Source organism: Phoxinus phoxinus (genome assembly GCF_949152265.1).
Source record: "Phoxinus phoxinus genome assembly, chromosome: 18".
Classification (NCBI taxonomy): Eukaryota; Metazoa; Chordata; class Actinopteri; order Cypriniformes; family Leuciscidae; genus Phoxinus; species Phoxinus phoxinus.
Window position 1 is genome coordinate 8,843,646 of NC_136893.1, and position 22,410 is coordinate 8,866,055.

Here is a 22,410-nt window from a genome sequence, read left to right on the forward strand (position 1 = left end):
AAGTGGATATTCCTTAAACATATATATATATAAAATGTTTTTGTTTATTGGTTTGTGTTACTCAGAACTTAATGTGGTTAGAGAAGGGTTGTATGGTGTGTGTATGGTGCCTGCAGTGATTCCTGGGAAACACACGTGCTGATATATTCATCTTGTTCTGAATGCACTGTAGTGTCTGGCTGATTAATAAATGTGAATTTTTTTGCTTCTCGAAATATTTTCCCAACTAACTACTGCTTATCTCTCTCTCTCTCTCTCTCTCTCTCTCTCTCTCTCTCTCTCTCTCTCTCTCTCTCTCTCTCTCTCTATCTCTCTCTCTCTCTCTCTCTCTCTCTCTCTCTCTATCTCTCTCTATCTCTCTCTCTCTCTCTCTCTCTCTCTCTCTCTCATATGTAGGTGTTCTCAAAGGGATCGTTGCGAGCGGGCAAACGAGCCGTACCGTTTCGCTGCCACACTGAGTCAGTGTGTGAAAGCCACCGTGTACCCGGACAGCATCGCTGTGTCTGAACCCAGTGTACCGGTGAGATGCTTTTACTCACAAGAACACATACACCTTAACAACCTAGAGCGAGGTGATATTGACTGAAATACAGGAGCATGCATTCCTTCCAGCGAGAAAAATTAGCATGAATTAGTTTTTAGTGCGCTGTCTAGATAAACAGTTTTGGTGTTTGGAAAGTGTGGTCTGTGTGGGAGGGCTCGGAGAGCGAGATATCTGGGAACGGAGGCCTTTGGGAAAGGTATATGCGTGGGTGAGATGCCAAATAAGCATGTGGGCCGGAGTAGGAGTTGCGTTCAAGGAGACAAAGACATCTATTCAGGGCTTTTTGTCATTATTTTATACCCTCATGGATACTTTTTATTCACGCAAAAAAGTACAGGCATCTCCGTTATACAAGCAAGTATGAAGGTATTCACCTTGGTTAAACTTCCCTTGGAAGCCAGGGGAAAAAAAATTGTGATGTCCGGATAATTGATAGAGTCCCTGTATCACAGCTACCTGATTAAGATAATGAGGTGTCCGGCTCTAAATTAGATGTTTCTGCCGTGCCGCGGCGCTCGACAACATGACAACAGGGTCACCGCTGCTCCGCGCGTCGCACAATGAAGGGAAACCATCACCATGACAACAAACCCATCCGCACGGGCGCTAGAGGAGCATGAAAAGCACCAAAAACAATCAAATTACCTTTATTAGAAATGCTAGCAACAATTAGCCCTCCCTGCACATAAACAGCCACGAAGAGAAATGAGAAGAAGCTAACCTGCAATGAAAGGAGCAAAGGCAAAACATAGAGACTCCAATCACGCCTCGTCAATGTTGTTATGGTCAGATCATGCTTACCGCAAACATTGTTTTGTCTCGGTGTTGGAGTACAGTCTGTGTATCTACAACGAATCACATGATGGCTAATTAGCAAATCTGTAGCTGTCGCTTAAAGAGTGATAGGAAAGGAACATCCATGTGGTTATAAAAGTAATTGGATGCCTTATAGAGATTGGACATTTTTAAAGAGAGAGTGAAGGAAGTCAATGAGACGGGCCGAACGTACATACTCTCAAAAGAGCCGCAAGACGGCTAGAGCTGTTGAAAAGGCATGGTTATAACAAAAAGTTAGCTGAGCAATCTTAACAAATGTCACAGTAATAATTGTCCTCTTCTTCAGTGGTGAGAAGACCAGCCTGCACTTCTCTCCTGGCATGTGAAATGTGTGTATTTATAGTCTGTGAGCTTCATCCTATGTGTCACCGGTCCCCCAGAGAATGACTTCAGAGGACCAATGCGTGCTTTGAGAAGATGTGCAAGAGCATTCGTGTGAAATACAGGAGATGTAGTTCAAAGCTAGAGGAAGGATAGATGGATTGTTAAATGCCCAGTTTCAGCCCTCTTTGAGCAGGAGTCTTTATAAGGTTAAGTCTGTAATGATGGTTGGAGTTTATGCTGTGTGAGACCATCTGCCGGAGAATGAACTTTGCCCGTATGAGGAGACTGAGGTTATTTGATCAGAAATGAATCTCTTCTGTTGAGCTGCGGCTTGGCTCAGGCATGTAGTCGGTTTATATAACGAATTATGTCATTTATTATTTAAATCTAAAATAATAGTTATATATTCCAGCTCGAAAACTCCTGATCTAATCTAAATGATCTCTCTCCTCTGTCTAGCTGCTGGTGAAAGTGACAGATGTTCCGGATCTTTCTGCTGGAATCACCTGCTCCTTCGGGAACCTGACGGAGGTTGAGGGCCGAGTGGATGGGAATCAGATTCTCTGCACATCTCCCGCTGCTAAAGATGTTCCCATCATCCCCACAGATCAAGGTATTTATTCAAACTAGACTATTTAAACTAAAACTCCATATTCGTGCATTATTTCATACCCCATAGATTTACGGCTGATTTCTCCTGCTCTCGTCTCCACGCCCTCAACCTTCCCCATCAATTGACATCTCTTCTGTTTTTTTGTTATCCATCCGTCTACCTGTTCCCCTCAGAGAGGTGATCTCTATTCTCTTGTATAGATGCTCTATTAATAGACCCTCTCTAGCGTACCAACCGCCTTGCTTCCTAATGAGGGCTTCTTTCAGCGGTGCCGTCCGCTCTCACACTCAAGCCACCCCATCGATCCCACTAGCCACGTGCAACCGCGGCTCTAATGAGCCTACAACGACCTCAGGTCGGCCCCAGGGCTTCACGCGTGCTCTCAGACACACTTACACCCATTACAGGTGACGAGCCCTCTGCCCTCTCCCTACCCATAATAGCTCCAGGGATGGAGTTCTTCTCCAACGCTTATCAACAATCGGGTTTAGAGTCATCTGTGGTTAGCAGTATAATCGGGGATCAGTTTGCAATGTGGGAAACCAAAATCAGAGGATCCAGTTCCACGGAAAACTGCATGATGAAATTGTATGTCATTACAGACGTATCGGATAAGTATTTAGTTTGTTAGCAACGCTTATACAACAAGATTACACTGCTTTTTTTTAAAGCTTACATTTGTCCACGGACAAATTCCTACATGCGCTTCCAGTCTAACCTCTGTTGAGAAGCAGATGGCCATATACGCGGCAGAAGTTGGTTGTGATTATCTGAATCACAATAATCTCCTCCCAGCCCACAGTAAATGACAGCTTTGTTTACCCACAACCCCCATGCTCTTGTTGGGGGGAGCGTTATCCAATCAGTGGGCTCCCTCAGGTAAATGTCATCTAATCCCCCCGGTGCCTCACATTTGCTGCTTTCTCTCGACTGATTTCAGCTCGATAGGAGCTTATGAGCATCGATCATGTGTGGAAATACCTGCTCGTTGAGTCGCGGGTGTGACCATTTCTATTCCTAGTTTATTTCCAATAGCTACAAGGCACAAGACAGTCAGGCATTTGGGAATCGCGTGCCAGTTATCGCCCTTGGCATATGCGCCAGGAAACGGTCTAAAAATGTTTAAAAATGCCAACTTTTTACCCTTCAGTCCATTCATCCATGTTACGAAGCGTGGAAACAGGTGTGAAGGAGGGAAGAGGAGTGCTTTCGGGTCACAGCCGACTCCCCCACGCTGTATGCGATCTGAATTGCTGCCTGTTTGGGACGGAGCTTGTGCTTATTTGAGTATGAAGAGCTAGCCGCTTATCGAGCGCGAGCGCTTGGTCTGCACGCCGATCGGCATTCTCCACGCCACCACCCTGCCAAACAGGATTGGCCTGGCTGGTGTTCTGTGGCGATGCCAGCCGTTCCTCCTCCATTACATCGACGCTGCCGCCCGCGGCCCTGTTTCACATTAACAGCAGGGCTCAGCTGTGTTCGGTATGACAATAGCGTGTCTTCACAAAAAAAAAAAAGGAAAAAAAAGCCAAATATGCTCATATCGGCTTGGATGCCACGCACTGCAGAGCTGCTCGAGGCTCCGCTTGACTGTGAGAATAAGATGCGAGGTATGCCAAGTATTAATCAGAAGACAGCTTGAGCATGAAGCAAGCTGAAAAAAGGGTGGCAAACCAAACACAACAGAATGCAATGCGACAGAACCGTTCTCATCTCTTGCTCTCTTTTCAGACTGGTCGGGTGTCGAGCTCAGGCTGAACTCGAAGGAAACCGGTCAGATGCTAATTAGCACAGAGGTGAAGTTCTACAACTGCAGCGTGCACCAGCTGTGAGTATACACACACTTCATTTGACTCATTTCCATAGAAAAGAAAAACTGCATGCGAGTACTCATTAATTGTTTTCCCTGGATTTCTCCTAAATGGAGCAAAAATGGCTCAAATATCCTTCTTCAGAGGTACCACAAGAATCTTGCACGTGACTCTTCTAAATGCTCAGATCTCATAGCCTCAGAACTCAATCTGAGCTCAAACATTTCTCATGATTTATAGTTCTAATTTCATAGCTCTTTTTTATACACTACCATTCAAAAGTTTGTTATTTGTTAGATTTTGAAATGTTTTTGGTCTCTAATGCTTGATATTTGATCAAAAACAGTATTATTTTGTAGCAGTAATATCGTGAAATATTATTCCATTTAAAATAACTGTTTTCTATTTGAATATATTTTAAAATGTAATATATTCTGTGATGTCAAAGCTGAATTTTCAGCAGCCTGTCTTCAGTGTCACATGATCCTTCAGAATTTATTTGAATATGCTGATTTGCTGCTAAAGCAACATTTCATATTATTGTCAATGATACCACAGCTGTGCTGCTTGATATTATGGTGGAAACCATTTGGTTATGATTATTTGATGGATAGAACAGAATTTATTTTAAATCAAAATCTTTATAAACCGTCTTAACTGTGACTTTTAATAAATGTAATGCATCCCTGAGTAAACGTATAACAAGAATCTTACTGACCGGTTTTATTCTGTAGCTGTTTTTCAATTAAAAGGAATTCAATTAAATTCCTTAAACTCAAGAATTTTAGGATTGATATCTAAACAAAACATGGAATTCAAGTGTGTTAAAACTGTTCCTAAAGAGCTATTTGGCTAATGGTTAACATTATCTCATAGCCCACACAGTCAGTGATAACAGCAGAAAAGGAAAGTTGTTTCAGATGAAGAGCCAGTTACATTTTTAACTGAAAAATAATATTGATTTTGATTGAGAAAATGAATTGGCTTTAGTTAAATTGACAACACAGGTTAGGTTTTGATTGCATATAACTAGTGGTTAGCGGATGTTGCTAAGCGTTACGACTCAATCTGAATTCTTTCCCAGATACATCACGAGATATACGATGTGTCATTCCATCTATCCGGATTCTGTGATATTTATCTTCGTGATGCATTCGTCCCACATACACAGCCCTGCTGATATTTCTCTCACTTCCTGTGTCGTCGAGCATCAGCGTTGTGTCACGGCGCTCAGCCAGCTCACTCCACACGCTGGGAATGTTTCAAAAGTGTTATGCAACATGGAAAAACTGTGAATGTTTCAGCCCCACGGGACGTTTTGATAATATTCAAAGAGTTTATCAAGGCTTGTGTTTGGCAGCGCACCAGATTCTCGCAGTGTGTCCGGACTCTCCGATTCGTTTTTTGCAGGCCACTAGCATCGCATCCCTCCCAGGCTGCACTTTCCCGCGACTGGCGAGGATTGTGCAGCTATAAAAAGCATCCATTATGGCAAATGCCGGCTGATTGCTTGACATTTCTCAAGTCTCGAGGCTGAGATGTCTGAATTGCTGAATCTAAGTGTGCTGTGGGTTTGGCGCTCCGGCTGGGGGCATCGCTGTCTGTCACAGTTCAATTCCACTTCATCTGCTATGATGGCTGATCAGAGAGGAGAGAGTTGGACGGCATCTCGTCTCTCCAGGAGGCCGGCTGATAAACAACCGCTTGTGTCTGAGCAAGCTTTGTGTCTTTGTACATGCCACGCTCCCGAACTTCACTCGCGTGCATGTTTATGTGTGTTTTAGCGTTTACTCGTAGCTGTGTATTCTAAACCACATCTCATAAGCGTGCCTTCTGCAGAGAACAGATGCTGCTCGATGCAGGAGATCACAGAGCCCCCGCCACAGTTCGCTGGAAGCTTTCTAAAAGGCTCAGGAAGAGGTAGCTTTCGAGGGCGCTGATTGGCTGGCTGCGAAAGACTCGCCCCCCTCTCCGTTCCCTTCACTTCCTTGCTCTCTCACGGCCATGTCGCCAAAGCATCTGACAGATCTGGAACTAATCAAACAAACTCCCTGTATCCAATCCCTCTGAACACGCAGACCTCACACGGAGCGCCGTTGGCCCTCTGTGCCAATGCACAGGGGATTATGGGTAGTCTGAGACAGAAAGACCCCTCCTTGTGTGTTCAACCTGGCTCAGTTTTTGATGCGTTCAGCCGTTGTAAATTTCCTCCCACTCTTCCTTTCACTTCAAATGTTGTAAAATGCTCTAATTTCTCATGAGTTCCCAACACAGTGATTCATCGGCCTTAGCTCTCGATTTCTATTAAAATCTCACCGTCCAATCGGGTGGGCCCGTTTGAGCCCAATGACCCAATGAAAGAGCCGGCTCTGATGAATATTGTAGCATACACTCTTCTGCATAATTTAATTGGCACGCAGAAAACACAAACTCTTGGACGCCAAAATGATGTAGAGGTTTATAACTCTAGATTCCTCAACATCAGATATATGACATGTTCCATTGCAAATAGAACAAGGCCCGCTCGCCCTAGAAGGGCTTTGCTTCTGAATTAGAGGGACTGATGTAAGTGTTTTATTGGAACGTGCTGGTACTATAGATTCTCTTTCTCGTAAGCTTTGCTCTTCTGCATATAAATATATAACCGCTGCAGGGACACACACAGATACATGCATATGCACACATGCTTGTGTATGACTATTCTCTCATGGTTTGCCTGCTGCATATTTTAAGACTGATTATACAACTAAATAGAGATGCCGTACAGGAGGTAAAGCGATGCTGGGATCTCAACCCTGGTTTATCTCAAATTTGGCCTTAACTTAATTGGCCTTTAATGCTAAAGTTAACACTATATCATATGAATATCCTCAAAGAGAAAACTAGTTAATTTGCTTAGGCGCTTTGGACTTGGTGTAAACAGGCATTTTCTTGTACTTGTACTCTTTTGGATGTCCATTTAACCTCTAGACTAGGTTTAATTTTCTATTTTAGGAAAACTTTGTCACGATTGCTATTACAATGCTTAGGATAACACCTACAGTATTGCAATTCGATTTAGTCTCTTTTTCTTTAAGATACCTCATTCTACATTCAGACAGGCAGTCCACTGCCTCACTCAGACAATACAGTCCTAATGCAAATCATATGTCACGGTGCGACTATATGTCTTAATAAAGTCTCTGCGTCTCAATACCAGAGTGATAATTGTACGTCTGAAGTCTAACCTTTGCAGAGCTGCATTACGTCTGTGAGAGTCAGTGGGACATGCGAGATTCAGTGGCACAGCGCTGTCCAACGGCACATGCAAATTTCCGCAGCACACTTTTAATTTATTCAGCATTAAGCCGCAAAGGTCAAGGACACAGCAGTTCTGGTCTCAAAGGCACAACCTGCTCCCCATGGCTAATCTAAAACCCAGAGCTACATTTTATGCTGACTACTTCCACAGTGCCCTCAAAAAAATGGCTTCGGGTCATAAATCAGAGATATCAGTGAGTTGTAATAATACTTTATTCTCTCTCTCTCTTTCTCTCTCTCTCTCTCTCTCTCTCTCTCTCTCTCTCTCTCTCTCTCTCTCTCTCTCTCTCTCTCTCTCTCTCTCCCCATCTGTTTAGGTGTCTTTCCTGTGTAACCAGTTCCTTCCGCTGCCACTGGTGCAAGTACAGAAACCTCTGCACCCACGATCCCTCCAGCTGCTCCTTCCAGGAGGGACGTGTCAACGCCTCAGAGGTACGCTCACTAACACACACTGTGTGTATGAGGTTAGAGTCTCTCGGTAGCAAATCTACAGGATCCCAAAACTCTGGGGAAGAGCCTCCAATAATAGCTGCTGAAAAGTGTGTGTGAAGTCGACGGTCGCCTCACTAGAGACTGTCTGTGCGTGTGTGTGCGCGCGCATTTGCAGGTGTTCAGCTGATCAATGTGCTACATTACACCCTGTCAGGTGGTAAACACACTTGCTCACCCTCTCACAGCGAGCAATTAGCGGTCGATATCCGGAATATTCTCTCTCAAAGCGCACACATGCTTCCCACTTATTCACACACAGCCATATGCACAAAATAAACACACACTCACGCAGGCAAAACCTCTTTAAGGTGCATGATCAATCATGGTGCGTGTATTTGTGTGTGTGCACACATTCATTTGCATTTTTGTGTGTGTGTAAGTGTATGTTTGTGTACATATGTATTTGTGCATCATTGTGTGTGTTTTTAACCTTATACTTTAGGGAGAACATTACTGTCCTAGAAGTTACCCTGCTAACAGGGAATGTTCTCGGAACTAATGTTCTGGCAAGGTTCTCTCAAAGTTTTCACCAAACGACCTTCTTCTAGTAATGTAATACAATGTCATCTGGTCTTTAATATTGTTCTCAAAATGTTTGCGCCAAAAAATATTTATTTATTAAATATATATATATATATATTTTATAATTTTTCTATATTTTTTATTATTGGTTTTATTCTATTTTATTTTATTTAATTGTATTTATTTATTTTTCATGCCTGCAATGTGCTTGGATATTTGCACAGTATATTTCAGGCCTTTTCTGGTTTCACAGTAATTATGTTTAGCTTTATTACAAAACTGTGTGTGTGTGCGTGTGCGTGTGCGTGTGCGTGCGTGTGTGTGTGTGTGTGTGTGTGTGTGTGTGTGTGTGTGTGTGTGTGTGTGTGTGTGTGTGTGTGTGTGTGTGTGTGTGTGTGTGTGTGTGTGTGTGTGTGTGTGTGTGTGTGTGTGTGTGTGTGTGTGTGTGTGTGTGTGTGTGTGTGTGTGTGTGTGTGTGTGTGTCTCACTGGCTGACATACTAGCGGATGGCATCTCCACACACAGCTTTTAGAGAGTAACACGTCAAAGAGCTTTTAAAGAGCACCTGAGGTTTTTTTTGTAAAAATTGATATGTAATAGTGATTTTGACAACAGGAAGAACAGCACTCATATGTATATGAGATAGCTGATTGTTGGATCAATAAACAACAATTCAATTCAATCTGTTCTCTACGGAGTACACTTACACTTGTAGGTTAGGATTTTCTGAGTTTGTCTTGACTACCCCGTTCACCTCTCGTTCCCTTCACTCCTTTAGGACTGTCCTCAACTGGTCCGCTCTGAGGAGATCCTGATCCCGGCAGGGGAGGTGAAGCCCATCACCCTGAAAGCCCGGAACCTTCCCCAACCCCAGTCGGGTCAGCGCGGCTACGAGTGTGTGTTACACATACAAGGAGTCAGTCACAGAGTCACAGCGCTCAGATTCAACAGCTCCAGCGTACAGTGCCAGAACAGCTCGGTATGTGTTGGGTGTGCATGTGTACTCATGGGAAAGAAAAATCACAGTGAGACATCTCACAATGAGACAAAGATGATGAAACGTAACTAATATGTGACCGTGGACCACAAAATGTGACTAATATGTGACCACAAAACCAGTCTTATGGGTTTTTTTTTTTTTAAATTGAGATTTATACATCATCTGAAAGCTGAATAAATAAGCTTGTTAAAAAGAAAATCTAAATATTGAGAAAATCGCCTTTAAAGTTGGCCATTTCTTTTGGCGACTGTGCTGCAACCACTCACAAAAATATATATTTTGATATATTTAAGGTAGGAAATTTACAAAATATCTTCATGGATCATGATATTTACTTAATATTTCGTGATCCAGTTTCGTGATCCAGGGTCACACATCCGAGCTATAAATCAAGCTAGACTGAGATCCAGAAAAGCACAGTTTATAGCTAGTTAAGCACTGGTTACCTGCTTTGTGAGTTTATAACGAACATGATCATGAATTGGACGTGGCCAAGGTAGATTTCCCCCTTTTACCTCCTCCTTTCTCACACTTTTTGTCATTCTCTTTCAAATGAACGCGCACACACTCTATAAGTAGAGATGAAGGCAGTTGGAGCTCAGTGTCCAAGCTGTAGAAAATGAGAGTGTTGAAAGTCTTCCTTATTCCTCAGACTGATGATGCAAGTCTGGAGTAACTCAATGAGAGCACTAATACAGTCAAACCATCTCTCTTTTTCTCTTTCTCTCTCATGTTATTTGCTTCACTCTCTTGCACGCTCTGCCAGTGTTTTGTTCACTTTTTGGCTGCATGTTGTAATCAATAATTGACACCGCAAAGACACAATCCGATTTTAAAAAATCATACACTTTACATTATCTCAGCGTTTGCGCTGTCAGGAAAATGTTGTAACTTCTCTCCATCTCTCCGTCTCCGCAGTATCTGTATGAAGGGATGAGAATTAGCGAGCTGCCGGTGGATTTCTCAGTGGTGTGGAATGGAAATTTCATCATTGACAATCCTGAGAACATCAAAGGTAATGCATAAATAAACCATGAGAATAATGCGTTTTTAAGCCAAAACTCCATGTAAGTATGCTGTACCCTGTCTGATTCTGCCAGAATAGTTCTGCCTTAAATAGTGTTGGAGGTTATTGATCACACTGATTATTATTCATTTCGTGTTTATAGAAAAATAAGAGTCTGAAGCTACTTTTCTCATGCTCAGCAATACTTGAGCTTGAGATGTTTATAATCGATAGCTCTCCTAAACTGTCAGATAGGTCAAACTAACCCTCCGGAAAACTTTATAAAAACTTGTAGTGCATCTCATATTGTTGTGTATTGTGGAATAGTGCAGCGTTCGTTCAAAAACGTATGTCCACTTGTGTCCCACAGTGAATCTGTATAAGTGTGGCGCTCAGAGGGACAGCTGTGGCGTGTGTTTGAAGGCGGAGAGGAAGTTCCAGTGTGGATGGTGCAGTATGGAGGGCCGCTGTACCCTTCGCCAGCACTGTCCCATGTCCAACCCCTACACCAGCCGCTGGCTACACCTCGCCAGCACAAACGTCAAGTGCACCAACCCTCGGATCACTGAGGTGGGTCAAATGTACACTTACTCGAGTCAAGAACAATCGTTTTTTCTGTCATACATGATCTGATTTGAGTCCCAAATGGCAGAAATATACAGTACGTATTACGTAAGTGTTTCCGACATACAAGAACAGCATCATTTTGTTTTGCATTACACATTGACACTGAAGACTGGCGTAATGATGCTGAAAATTCAGCTTTGCCATCACAGATAACAATTACATTTTGAAATGCATTAAAATAGAAGATGTTAAATGGTAATCATATTTTACAATATTACTGTTTTCTACTCTATTTTTGATCCAATAAATGCAGCCTTGGTGAGCACAGCTTTCACAAACATTAAAACATATTGCAGACCCCAAACTTTTGAATGGTAGTCAATATATACATTTTATTTATACCTTTTTTTTTTTTAATGGGGATGCTTTTCAGCTGAAAGTATACATCTTAAATATGTTTTCGCCCATTATTCATAACTCGGAAAAAACAACACACACACACAGAGAGAGAGAAAAACAGAGTTGTGTGGAAGACTCTCGGTCAGCTCATATTTCTACTCTGTAGTCTGACTGAGCTCTTTATTGATGCTGCTATTCATAGACTCTCAGAGAAAGGTGAGCTGTGTGCATCGTGAGTAATATCTCTTTCTCTCTCTCTCTCTCTCTCTCTCTCTGTCTCTCTCTCTCTCTCTCTCTATGCCTCTGTCACTCTCATCGTCAGTCATACTCACTCTAGCTGCCAATATCTCACGTTTTCTTGTAATTAACACAATGTTAGAACGTTGATGGCATACTGTGAGATGTGTGTGTGTGTGTGTGTGTGCTGGGAGACTGAGGGAAGACATGGTGTTTAATTAGTTTAGGTAACGCACCAGTGCCCTGTGTTTAAAGTACCTGATTCATGGAACTCATTGATTCATGTGGCTGTTTGCAGTCTGCATATCACAAGCTGTTGCCCCATGTGCACACAAACCAATTAAAAAGTAAGGGTTATGACTTCCCGTTGTCTGTTTTCATTTAGGATGAATGGGCAAATTAGGGTTAAGAGCTATGCGATGGATTGCCTCGGTTTTTGTTGATGGAAAGTCTTAAAAAAATAGCATTATAAGTGTATTGAAGTATGCACATCTTTTTCTTTAGCCTTTGTCTCTGTTCATGGAGGTGTGAATATGTAGTGTGTGTGTGTGTGTGTGTGTGTGTGTGTGTGTGTGTGTGTGTGTGTGTGTGTGTGTGTGTGTGTGTGTGTGTGTGTGTGTGTGTGTGTGTGTGTGTTAATTAATGATAACTTGGTAATTTATGTATCTTTGCTAAATAGCACTGTTTTATTTGTTGTGTTTTTATTTTAGAGGTCATCAACAGGGGCTTACTCTTCTTTTTTTTCTTTTTTTAATATGTATTAATTAACTATTAATTACAAATATTATATTTAGTGTACTTCAACCAAAGCTAAAGTTAAGAAACTAAAGTTCAGCTAAATGTTTAATCACTGTTCCTTTATAATTTACTAGTTTAATTAAAATGCACTAGTACTACAATTAAATGACTGTCTACATCAATATTGATTATTTTAATGACTTTGAAATGTAACTATCATAACAAAGCATGTGAACACATTAATATGGTACTATGTGCTTGTTCTTATAATACAGCACTCACTTTTATACAATATCTAGTATCTCTGATTAAAGTTTGAAAACCCCAAATGGAAAAAAAGAGCACTTCATTTTGTGTTTTAAACACATGCATTTGCCAGGACCACATTATAATGCAGTGGAGCAGTTCCTTCAAAGCAAATTAGTATGAATATTTTTAATTCATCCATTTTTAATCTGTTCTCTCCAAGTTGTTCATTTCCATTTTCTCCTCTCTCGGTCCCACTAACACATAAATGTAAAAATGTCCCCTAGATCAGTCGTTTCCGTGACTGTCTTTTTGTATTTTAATTTAGTTGTGTTCCTTTTCCTGTTTTTGTCTGAATGTAGACATTCGTAAGCTGATTTGTGCAAATACATAGACATTAGCGAGATCTGCCTACACGAAAATGACAGTCATAAATGATTAACACTTCTATTAAGCAGCACTCTATCCCTCCTCTAAAGACTTATTAATATTAATGAGGCTTAAGTCCTCAGTGAAAGCTGAGGGTTCAGCATCAAATGAATGTGGAGGAAAGTCAGGCACTTGAAGCTGGTCTTGACGTCGCTCTTTGCTTCAGATGGTCTCTGAGCCTCTGCTTAGTAGCTCAGTCACGGAAAGACTGGTGTCAGTTCGTGCTTCACAGAACTGATCTTGGATCAGCCATGAAAAACTTTTTGAACTTTGGACTTTAAATGCAGTTTTATTTCAGTGTTGCTGTTTTGTTTTCAAATGATTAATTATTATAAGATTTTGTTTTTACTATATAAATAAATAAATATATATAGCATACTATACAAAATACACTCCCCGTCCCCCCAAAAAGTCTCTGTTTAAATTTAAATAGGCAAATAAGAGTCAATGATTGGATCAAAATTGCAGTGATTATTATGTTTCTAGCATGTTGTATGTTTGGCAACAGTTTTTCTAACCATAACTGATGGAGTGTGTAGCTTTTTATTTTTTAAACAAGCATGTAGGAAAACACATCATGGCCATATTCCAGGATGGCAATGTCAAGACGCATCTGGCTCAAATTGTGAAATAATAGTTGGGAGGGATCATGAAGAGTCCAAACCGTTTATTGAAAGTCTTTGGGATGTGCTGGAGAAGACTTTACAGAGTGCTGGACAGTTGCATTGTCAATACAAGATCTTGAGCAAAAATTGATGCTCCTCTTGATGGAAATAAATGGTGTGATGTTATTTCCATTTCCAATTTTCTTTAAATTCAATAATAATCCGAATAATTATTTTTTTTATTTTTTTGTGGGGGCCTGGCAGTGTAGGTTTTAAATTAGACTACATAAAAAAAATTAAATAAAAAAATGTACAAATCAAAAAATTATATATATAAAAAAAAAATATATATATATATATATATATATATATATATATATATATTTTTTTTTTTTTTTCTGTAGTCTACATGTAGTCTACATCTATTTCAAATGTTATACAATTTAATTATGTGTGTTTATTTGTTTGTTTGTTTGTTTGTTTTTGTACAGACAAACTTGTATTCAAGATCTCCTGGTCAGTCTTGGGGCACTTAGAAATGCAGTTGAAACCAGCCATGAATTTGTTTCAAAACATGGTCCAAAGCCTCAGGAAATAATAGCCTAAATACACACTGGTACACACACCCTGACACTGACAGCGAGAGAGACCGGTCACGGTGAAAATCGTCATGAATAAATTATATTGAGCCTGATAGAACCTTCTCTCCCACCAGAGCTACCAGCTTGTCTAGTACGACACATCCTTTTCCACAAAGTCACATGTCTATTTACAGAAGAGCATTCAGCTCGAATCACTCAACCACAAACTCCAATTTTAAACTGGATGCACCACTTTCAAGTCCCTTGTTTCTTTCTTTCCTTGCTTAAACACTCGCTTGCTTGGCCGAAGTTCAAAACCAAGGCCCTTTTTTCTTTTTCCCCCCCCTTTCAGTCTTTATCGCAGCCAACCACGGGACATTTAAGAGCAAATAAAGTGTTTAGTGTGCAGTTTATGCAGCAAGAAACAAGTCATAAGCTGAGTTTTATCAAGCCCATAAATTGCATCTCAGTGTGAATTGGGGACGTGCTTGAATCAGCTGAAAAGACTCCAATCCCGGTAACAAATCACACCTTTCGTCCTCCTGCTGCACACTTTCATTACAGCTTCCTAATTATACGCAGCAATTGAGTGCGTGAAAACCCTCCGAGGACAGGAAATTCATCCCCGGTTAGACATGAACGTGCTGGTGTTAAGCATTAGCATTTCTTCATTACTTAGCGAAAGACCCATTCTGAACCATCTGCAGCACACAACATTTACCACGACATGTTGGGGAAGGGGCATCCAGGCAGGGCTTCTGCTTTAAAGAGCATGCATTAAGAATGAAGAGACTCCCTGTTTGTCCTCGAGACACTCTCAAGACATGACACTGGCCCGTGGCGGGGAGTGTATCTGTGTGCATGTGTCCGTATAACTCAAAGCCAAACAACTCGTGAGAACTCTGAAGATCTGCTCAAAAGGTCCACATTCTCATTCTGAGGCTGGAATTCATACAGTCACTCTTGTAATGGGGGTGAAATTGCAGTTGGACGCAAATTGTAGCCCTGGAACCAGGCGAAGGAGTCCGTCTGCATGGGTCAAACAAGGCAGTGCTTTCACCTCGGAGTGGGCGGACGAGACTTTGAAGTATTGAGTCAATGCGAGAGATATTTATGCTCTGTGAATAAAGCCCATTTGATGTCTGTAATGGCCAGTCAGAACAGCACCACGCTCGGAGTGAAGCTGGAATCGGACGCCCAGGCTATTATTACATGAGATTTAATCTACAGATGAAAGTGTATTCTGTAAGGATATATCTATATATAATCCGTAAAGAATATGTGAATGTTAAATTGCTTATATGCTGCATATATACTGTATATATATATATACACTCACTGGCCACTTTATTAGGTACACCTTGCTAGTACCGAGTTGGACCCCCTTTTGCCTTCAGACCTGCCTTAATTCTTTGTGGCATAGATTTATCAATGTGCTGGAAACATTCCTCAGAGATCCATCCATGATGCGAATCTCCCATTTCACCACATCCCAAGGGTGCTCTATTGGATTTAGGCCATAGTGAACTCATTGTCATATTCAAGAAACCAGTTTGAGATGATTTGAGCTTTGTGGGCTAGTGTTATCCTGCTGGACGCAGGATCCTAGCCATCTGAATATGGGTACACTGTGGTCATAAAGCAATGAACATGGTCAGCAACAATACTCAGGTTGACTGTGGAGTTTAAATGATGGTCAGTTGGTACTAAGTACCCCACCACACCATTACACCAGCAGCAGCCTGAACCCTTATAGAACCCTCATGGATGTATCCATGCTTTCATGTTGTTTACCGTGTCTGCCATCTGAATGTCGCAGCAGAAATCGAGACTCATCAGACCAGGCAACGCTTTTCCAATCTTCTATTGTCCAATTTTCGGTGAGCCTGTGTGAATTGAAGCCTCAGTTTGCTGTTGTTATCTGACTGGAGTGGCACTGGTGTGTCTTCTGCTGCTGCTTCAAGGTTGGACGTGTTGTGCGTTCAGAGATGCTGTTCTGCAGACCTTGGTCATAAGTGGTTATTTGAATAACTGCTGCCTTTCTATCAGCTCAAACCCGTCTGGCCGTTCTCCTCATCAACAAGGCATTTCACCTTTTCAACTGCTGCTCTCTGGATTTTTATATATATTTGTTTGACCATTCTCTGTAAACCCTAGAGAAGGTTGCGTGTAAAAGTCCCAGTAAATCAGCAGTTTCTGAAATACTCAGACCAGCCCGTCTGGCACCAACAACCATACCACGTTCAACGTCACTAAAATCACCGTTCTTCCCCATTCTGATGAACTTGAACTTCAGTTGCTGCCATGTGATAGGCTGATTATATATTTGCGTTAACAAGCAGTTGAACAGGTGTACCAAAGTGGTCCAATAAAATATTACTATGATTTCATGCATTTTATAAAAGATTATGAAATGCTAATTTTAAAATAAATATAAATACAAAATGGCCGCCTTACTATACACATTTATTTTATTTTAATATATTTTTGCATTTTGAACGCTTCGGTTTGTCCAAATGTGCAGCAGAGCAGACAATAGAAGTGATATCAACCTTCATTTTTAGTTTTCATTATATTTGAAACATAAAAAAAATATAACAATTGCTGCATTGTATATTTCATGCATTAAAAAATGGTCATAATTTGTATGGCAGTGCATAAATACAGTACACATTTTTTTTTTTTAAGTATGTGTATGCCATTTCATGCATTATTTCAACAGTTTATACAGTTTTCTGTAGTTAGTCTGTCTTAGACAGTCAGTCTGATGCTGACTCGGACCGATATGAATATATTTAGCATTCCATTCTTTCTTTCATTCCGCCCTTGTATACGGATGTTTCCGTCTGTTCCAGTCCTGTGTTCCTAAGAAGCAATAAAAGATTCCATAACCAATTAATGTCCTCTAAACTCCCAGCTAAACTGCTCCCATAGAGCGACTGCAGGTTCTAGTCCACTTCCCGCACCGCACTGGTCTCAGATCAGTAAACAGGCACACTTAGAAGATGCTCTTACTTTGATCATGTTAGTTTTACTTCCACATGACTGCACACAAATGGTTTATTGATTGTGTATGTAGTGGCTATACTGTGCGTGTGGCTTTCTGGTCTGTCTGTCGCCCTCTCCCTCTCCCCTCCCTCTCTCTCAGTGATATTTGGATCTGGAGAGGGTCCAGGACTGAGCTTCTCTTGGGCTTTAACAGCACAGAAGGCTTTTTGGCACCCAGAGCCAAGGTCACGCTGAGTGGCCATATTGTATTTTATGAGAGGGTGGGCTGCTCCGAGGGCTAAAATGGCCTTGTGTTAGATTTATTGCCTGTGGCAACAGCATGCAGATCTGCTGCAGTCTTGACTGGAAATTTTTAATGTACTATGCAACATTAATAGGTTAGGAATTTGCCACAATGAGTTTTACTGATATCCAATTCGGTGCTATTAAAGTGAAACACAATAAAAGGAACCAATTATCATTAAAAGTAATCCTTTTAAAAAGGTTCATTTGGAGACCTTTAACTAGTTTAGGCTTGTTCCGAATTAACTTTCTTATGTCTCTGTGTTATATATATATATATATATATATATATATATATATATATATATATATATATATATATATATATATATATATAGAATGTGGCAGATGTTTCTATCGTCAGACTTTTCAAATGTTAAATTTTTAACATAAGTTAAATAGTTCACACAAAAAGAAAAATGAAACGCATTAAATTGATAAAATTACAGTAAATACATCTATAATGTTACAAAGGATTTCAATTTCTGTTCTTTTAAACTGTTTTTTTTTTTTATTGTGTGTACCAAATAAGCTAATTAGAATGATTCCTGAAGGATCATGTGACACTGAAGACTGTAATTCAGCTTTGCCATCACAGAAATAAATTAAACTTTAAAATATAATAAATAGAAAACAGTTATTTTAAATTGTAATATTTCACCATATTACTGTTTGTACAGTACTTTTGATCCAGTAAATGCAGGCTTGGTGAGCATTTTCAAAAACATAAAAAAAATCTTACCGACATTGTTGAATGGTAGTGTATAATATGTTGCAAATTGATTGCAAAATATTCAAGTTTTTACACACACACAAAAAAGATTTACTGATTCATTCACTGAATTGATCAATACTACCTCTCTTGTTTCAGGTAACCCCAGTGGCAGGACCACCAGAAGGGGGCACCAGAGTGACCATCCGTGGTGTGAACCTGGGCCTGTCCTTCCCAGACATGGTCAACAACGTGCAGGTAGCAGGAGTCCAATGCACCCCGCAGGAGAACGGCTACATCATCGCTGAACAGTGAGTGACTATGGAGCTGTAAAACTCCAATGAATTCATGCTGTGAAAGATTAGAATGGGAAAAAAACTGGTTTAGCTTATCTTTAATCTTTCTCAAAATAGCAGGAGTTGGAAAAGATAATGTCCTACATTACACATACTGAGAAGCTGTTTCATGAGGGGAAAAAAACTCCTTGGGTTTTAATCCAGTTTACTTTAAAGCACAGCGGGATGAGTCCATTAAACACACTCACACAGGATCCAGTGAACATGGCTTTGATGTCACAAGCATTAAGCGACCAATCAGGGCTAAGTATGAAAGGCATGGTTGGTCACGACCGTTTCTTTCATGCTCTATTGAGTTTGTCTTATCTGACAGAAACATTTTAACAACAACAGGAAAACATTTCTATCTGAAACATTTCTATTTTCTTGTGAAGCAGAAACAAGCCGTAATTAGAGTCCAAACAGACCTGGCTTGGTCTCTGCCTGGAAAAGGTCCCATTCTTCAGCATCTGTTTGTGTTGTTTCCCCTTGTAATTGTCATTAACCATATCTGTAAATAATATCCTTAAGCCAGGATTTTGTCACTAATATCATACCTCCTGGGGGAGCATGGGAATGGGCTAGAAGTGCTAAAATGTGATGATTTGTAGTAGTAGTTTTTGCTAGGACATGCAGAAAATGTCTGTACTCAGCTTTTTTTGTCAACCATTTGATAAAAATAAAAAAACATTGGGTTCAATGTGAAATGTGTAATATCTACCCACTAGCATCACAACATTGCAAAAAGGTTTTTGAACAAGTTTCCCTAAACACTGTCCTCATCTTTGATTGGTCACACAAACAGACAGCCCCGCCCCAATTTCACACCATTGGTTGAATGTGTGTCAGGCTGGTCGGAATTCTTAAAACAAACAGAGATGTTTTATGCGCCACTGTGTTTACACTTTGAAGAACTCAAATGATTTAGTTATGGTTGTCTCTGCATATTAAACTGTGGTAGTATGTTTGAAAGTAAATTAGCATAATAAAAAAATCCTCTTTAAATCAGAAGACATGTATTTATTACTCTTTTTATTTTTTTTATCACACAATATTAAAGGGATAGTTCGCCCTAAAATGAAAATTCTGTCAATTTACTCACCCTCAAGTTGTTCCAAACCTGTATGAATTTCTTTCTTCTGTTGAAAACAAAAGAAGATATTTTGAAGAATTTTGGACACAACAGTTGATGGGCCCCATTTACTTTCATAGTATTTTTTTTCCATACTTTGGAAGTCAATGGGGCCCATCAACCTGAGGGTGATGATGACTGCTCATTTTTGGGTAAACTGTCCCTTTAAACTTACATTTCTCCATATCTATTTTTCTCTCTGTCCTCAAAAATAATAAACGGTACATCTCAGAACTGACGCGTAAGTTCTGGATTACTAGGACACTGTATCCAGCCATCTTTATCCTACATTGAAATAGGCAATACTATGCCGTTTAACAGATTGTGATATTGTGACAACCCCTAAACAATAAGGGTAATAACCTGCCCTCATATCCCGTATACTCACATGCACTCACAAACAAACAAATAGTCACACACATTAAATGAGGCCTCTCCAGCAAACAAAGAAATTAACCAGTAGATATATAAACAATCCACACAACAATGAAAATAAAAAGCGCACTGCTGGCTTCCTTACCCGCTACCAGATGTGGGGTACAGCGTTACTGGAAATCAACGGCGGCTACCAAACTTAGTTCGGGAAATCCACAACACTTTAAATTATCCATCTCAATCTATTTGCACACGTCATATAACAATATCCAGCCCATGTCCCGGCACGGCATCCTCAGCAAGGAACTTAGCAGAACAAACCCACCATATAAGAAAAAACATCATACCTTTATAGATTTGATCCCTGATTTGCTAACGCAACACAGGTGTTTATCTCTCCCCCAGCACAACATGAGGAAAACATTGTGTACGCTACTAATGTTGCTCCTCCCCTTGTTTAGGATGAGCGGCTTACAATATGCAATTCGACGTTGCAATAAAACTCACCCTGACCTTAGTGTAGACAGGAATTCTGAACGTTTGGCTCTCAAACATGTATGCCGTCATGTTGCAAGGGGATATAAATAGCACACAGTGTCTGCGTTCAGGTGGAGTGTGTGTCCACAGCGCCTCTCTCTGCCGCTGAGGCGGGGACAGGCAGAGCGCGAGGGGAACGTGTGGTAATTGAAATGCACGGCGTGCTGCCGGCTGTAGGAGGGAGATTTGTCAGCCCTTCTCTCTTCTGACAGCAGTTTAATCCGAGCGGGACGAAGCCGAGCCGAGTGGGAGTGGATTCATTTGTATGGCGCGGCGAAGGGGTGTCATGAGGAAATGGAGAATGCGCCATTGGACCCCATCAAACCCGCAGTCGGAAACGAGAAGCCGCGTATCTCTTTCAACAGTTCTCTCCGGTCATTTTGTACTAAAGTTGTAAACATTAAGATCTTTTGCCATTTGATATACAGTAGTGCATTGAAAGAGGATAGGAAATAGAGATCAGGATATCATCCGAGCCTCAAATGACAATGGCTTTATCTCATACTTGTGTATTGGCTACTTTTTGAATAGCTATCAAAGGTGCTTTTTCATCCACAATATGGTTTAGTTACAGCATGTATCAGCTGTATCCGAAGCTCAACAGCTAAACTTGCTCCACGCAGCAGCAATGATTGAGCACCCGAACTTGCTTCCAAACTTTAATTGCCTTAGAAGTGCAAGTCCTCCGCTCATTGTGATTGAGAGGGCATAATGTGTGCTGTGAACAGCTGTGAACGCTGTCTGCCGAGCCTGTCAGACTCACCGCAGGACGCCACATCACACCCACAATCACGCAGTCTGCGCTGCATGCATTCCCACAGTCATCCCCGACGATGCGAACACTCGATATCAACCAAACATCGATCGCAGCGCCCCTGCACTTTCAACTAAGATTTGAATTCTCATGTCGGTTTCATATTTACTTCATTTGAGGCCCAGTCAATGGTCTGTGTGTCTTTATTTTGTCATTTGATCCTGCCACCCGTCCGTAAAGCTGATACCTGACCAGCACGTATGATGTAGCAACATCGACCTGCTCCCTGATCAGAGTGCATGATAACGCTGTATTGATTTGTGTTGTGCGTCACTGGCTTACGTTCTGGAGGTTGTATAGGTGTTTCTTCAACTTCAGGCACTTCGATATGTCAGGGGTTGATATTTTTTATTAAAACATGTCTTCCTTTTGAAAAAGGCTTTTATGTATAGAATTAGTTGTTGAATCCATGACCCCATATTTTATAATATATATAATATATAATATATATATATAAAGAGTAAAATAATAGTTCATACCAAAATGATTGGTCAACCAAAAGTGAACATTGTGTCATCATTTATTCACCCTCAAGTTGTTCCAAACCTGTATGAGTTTCTATCTTCTGTTGAACACAAAAGCAGGTATTTTTAAAAATGTTGGTAATCAAACAGTATTGACTTTGGTCAATGTATGGTTACCAACATTCTTCAAAATATCTTCTTTTGTCTTCAACAGAAAGAAACTCATACAGGTTTGGAACAACATGAGAGTAAGTACATTTAAAAAACTATCCCTTTAATATTTTTATTTAAAAAATTTGATTATCATTAAAACATGTTTTAAAACATACAGGTCCATTAGTTGTCATTTCCAACATACCAACGGATTTTGCTCCAATAGTTGGTTTACTTGGATTCCAAGATGACAACAGTGTCAATGAAGAGTTGAGATTAAACAAGATACTTCTGATGTGTGTAGAAAACAAAGAAAATGGTAAATATCACTTGTGAGCAGAATATT

The 22,410-nt window shown here is 40.6% G+C and overlaps 1 protein-coding gene across 1 annotated transcript in view; it reads left to right on the forward strand.

Annotated features, from left to right (window-relative positions):
* The window catches only part of plxna2 (plexin A2), a 116,571-nt gene that overhangs the window by 38,834 nt on the left and 55,327 nt on the right, over positions 1 to 22,410 (forward strand). The window contains exons 3-10 of the mRNA XM_079588276.1: positions 397 to 520; positions 2,165 to 2,318; positions 4,050 to 4,146; positions 7,747 to 7,861; positions 9,222 to 9,422; positions 10,362 to 10,458; positions 10,820 to 11,019; positions 18,414 to 18,565. Of these exons, the coding sequence (XP_079444402.1) occupies positions 397 to 520; positions 2,165 to 2,318; positions 4,050 to 4,146; positions 7,747 to 7,861; positions 9,222 to 9,422; positions 10,362 to 10,458; positions 10,820 to 11,019; positions 18,414 to 18,565 (1,140 nt within the window). The remainder of the gene's footprint in view (positions 1 to 396; positions 521 to 2,164; positions 2,319 to 4,049; positions 4,147 to 7,746; positions 7,862 to 9,221; positions 9,423 to 10,361; positions 10,459 to 10,819; positions 11,020 to 18,413; positions 18,566 to 22,410) is intronic.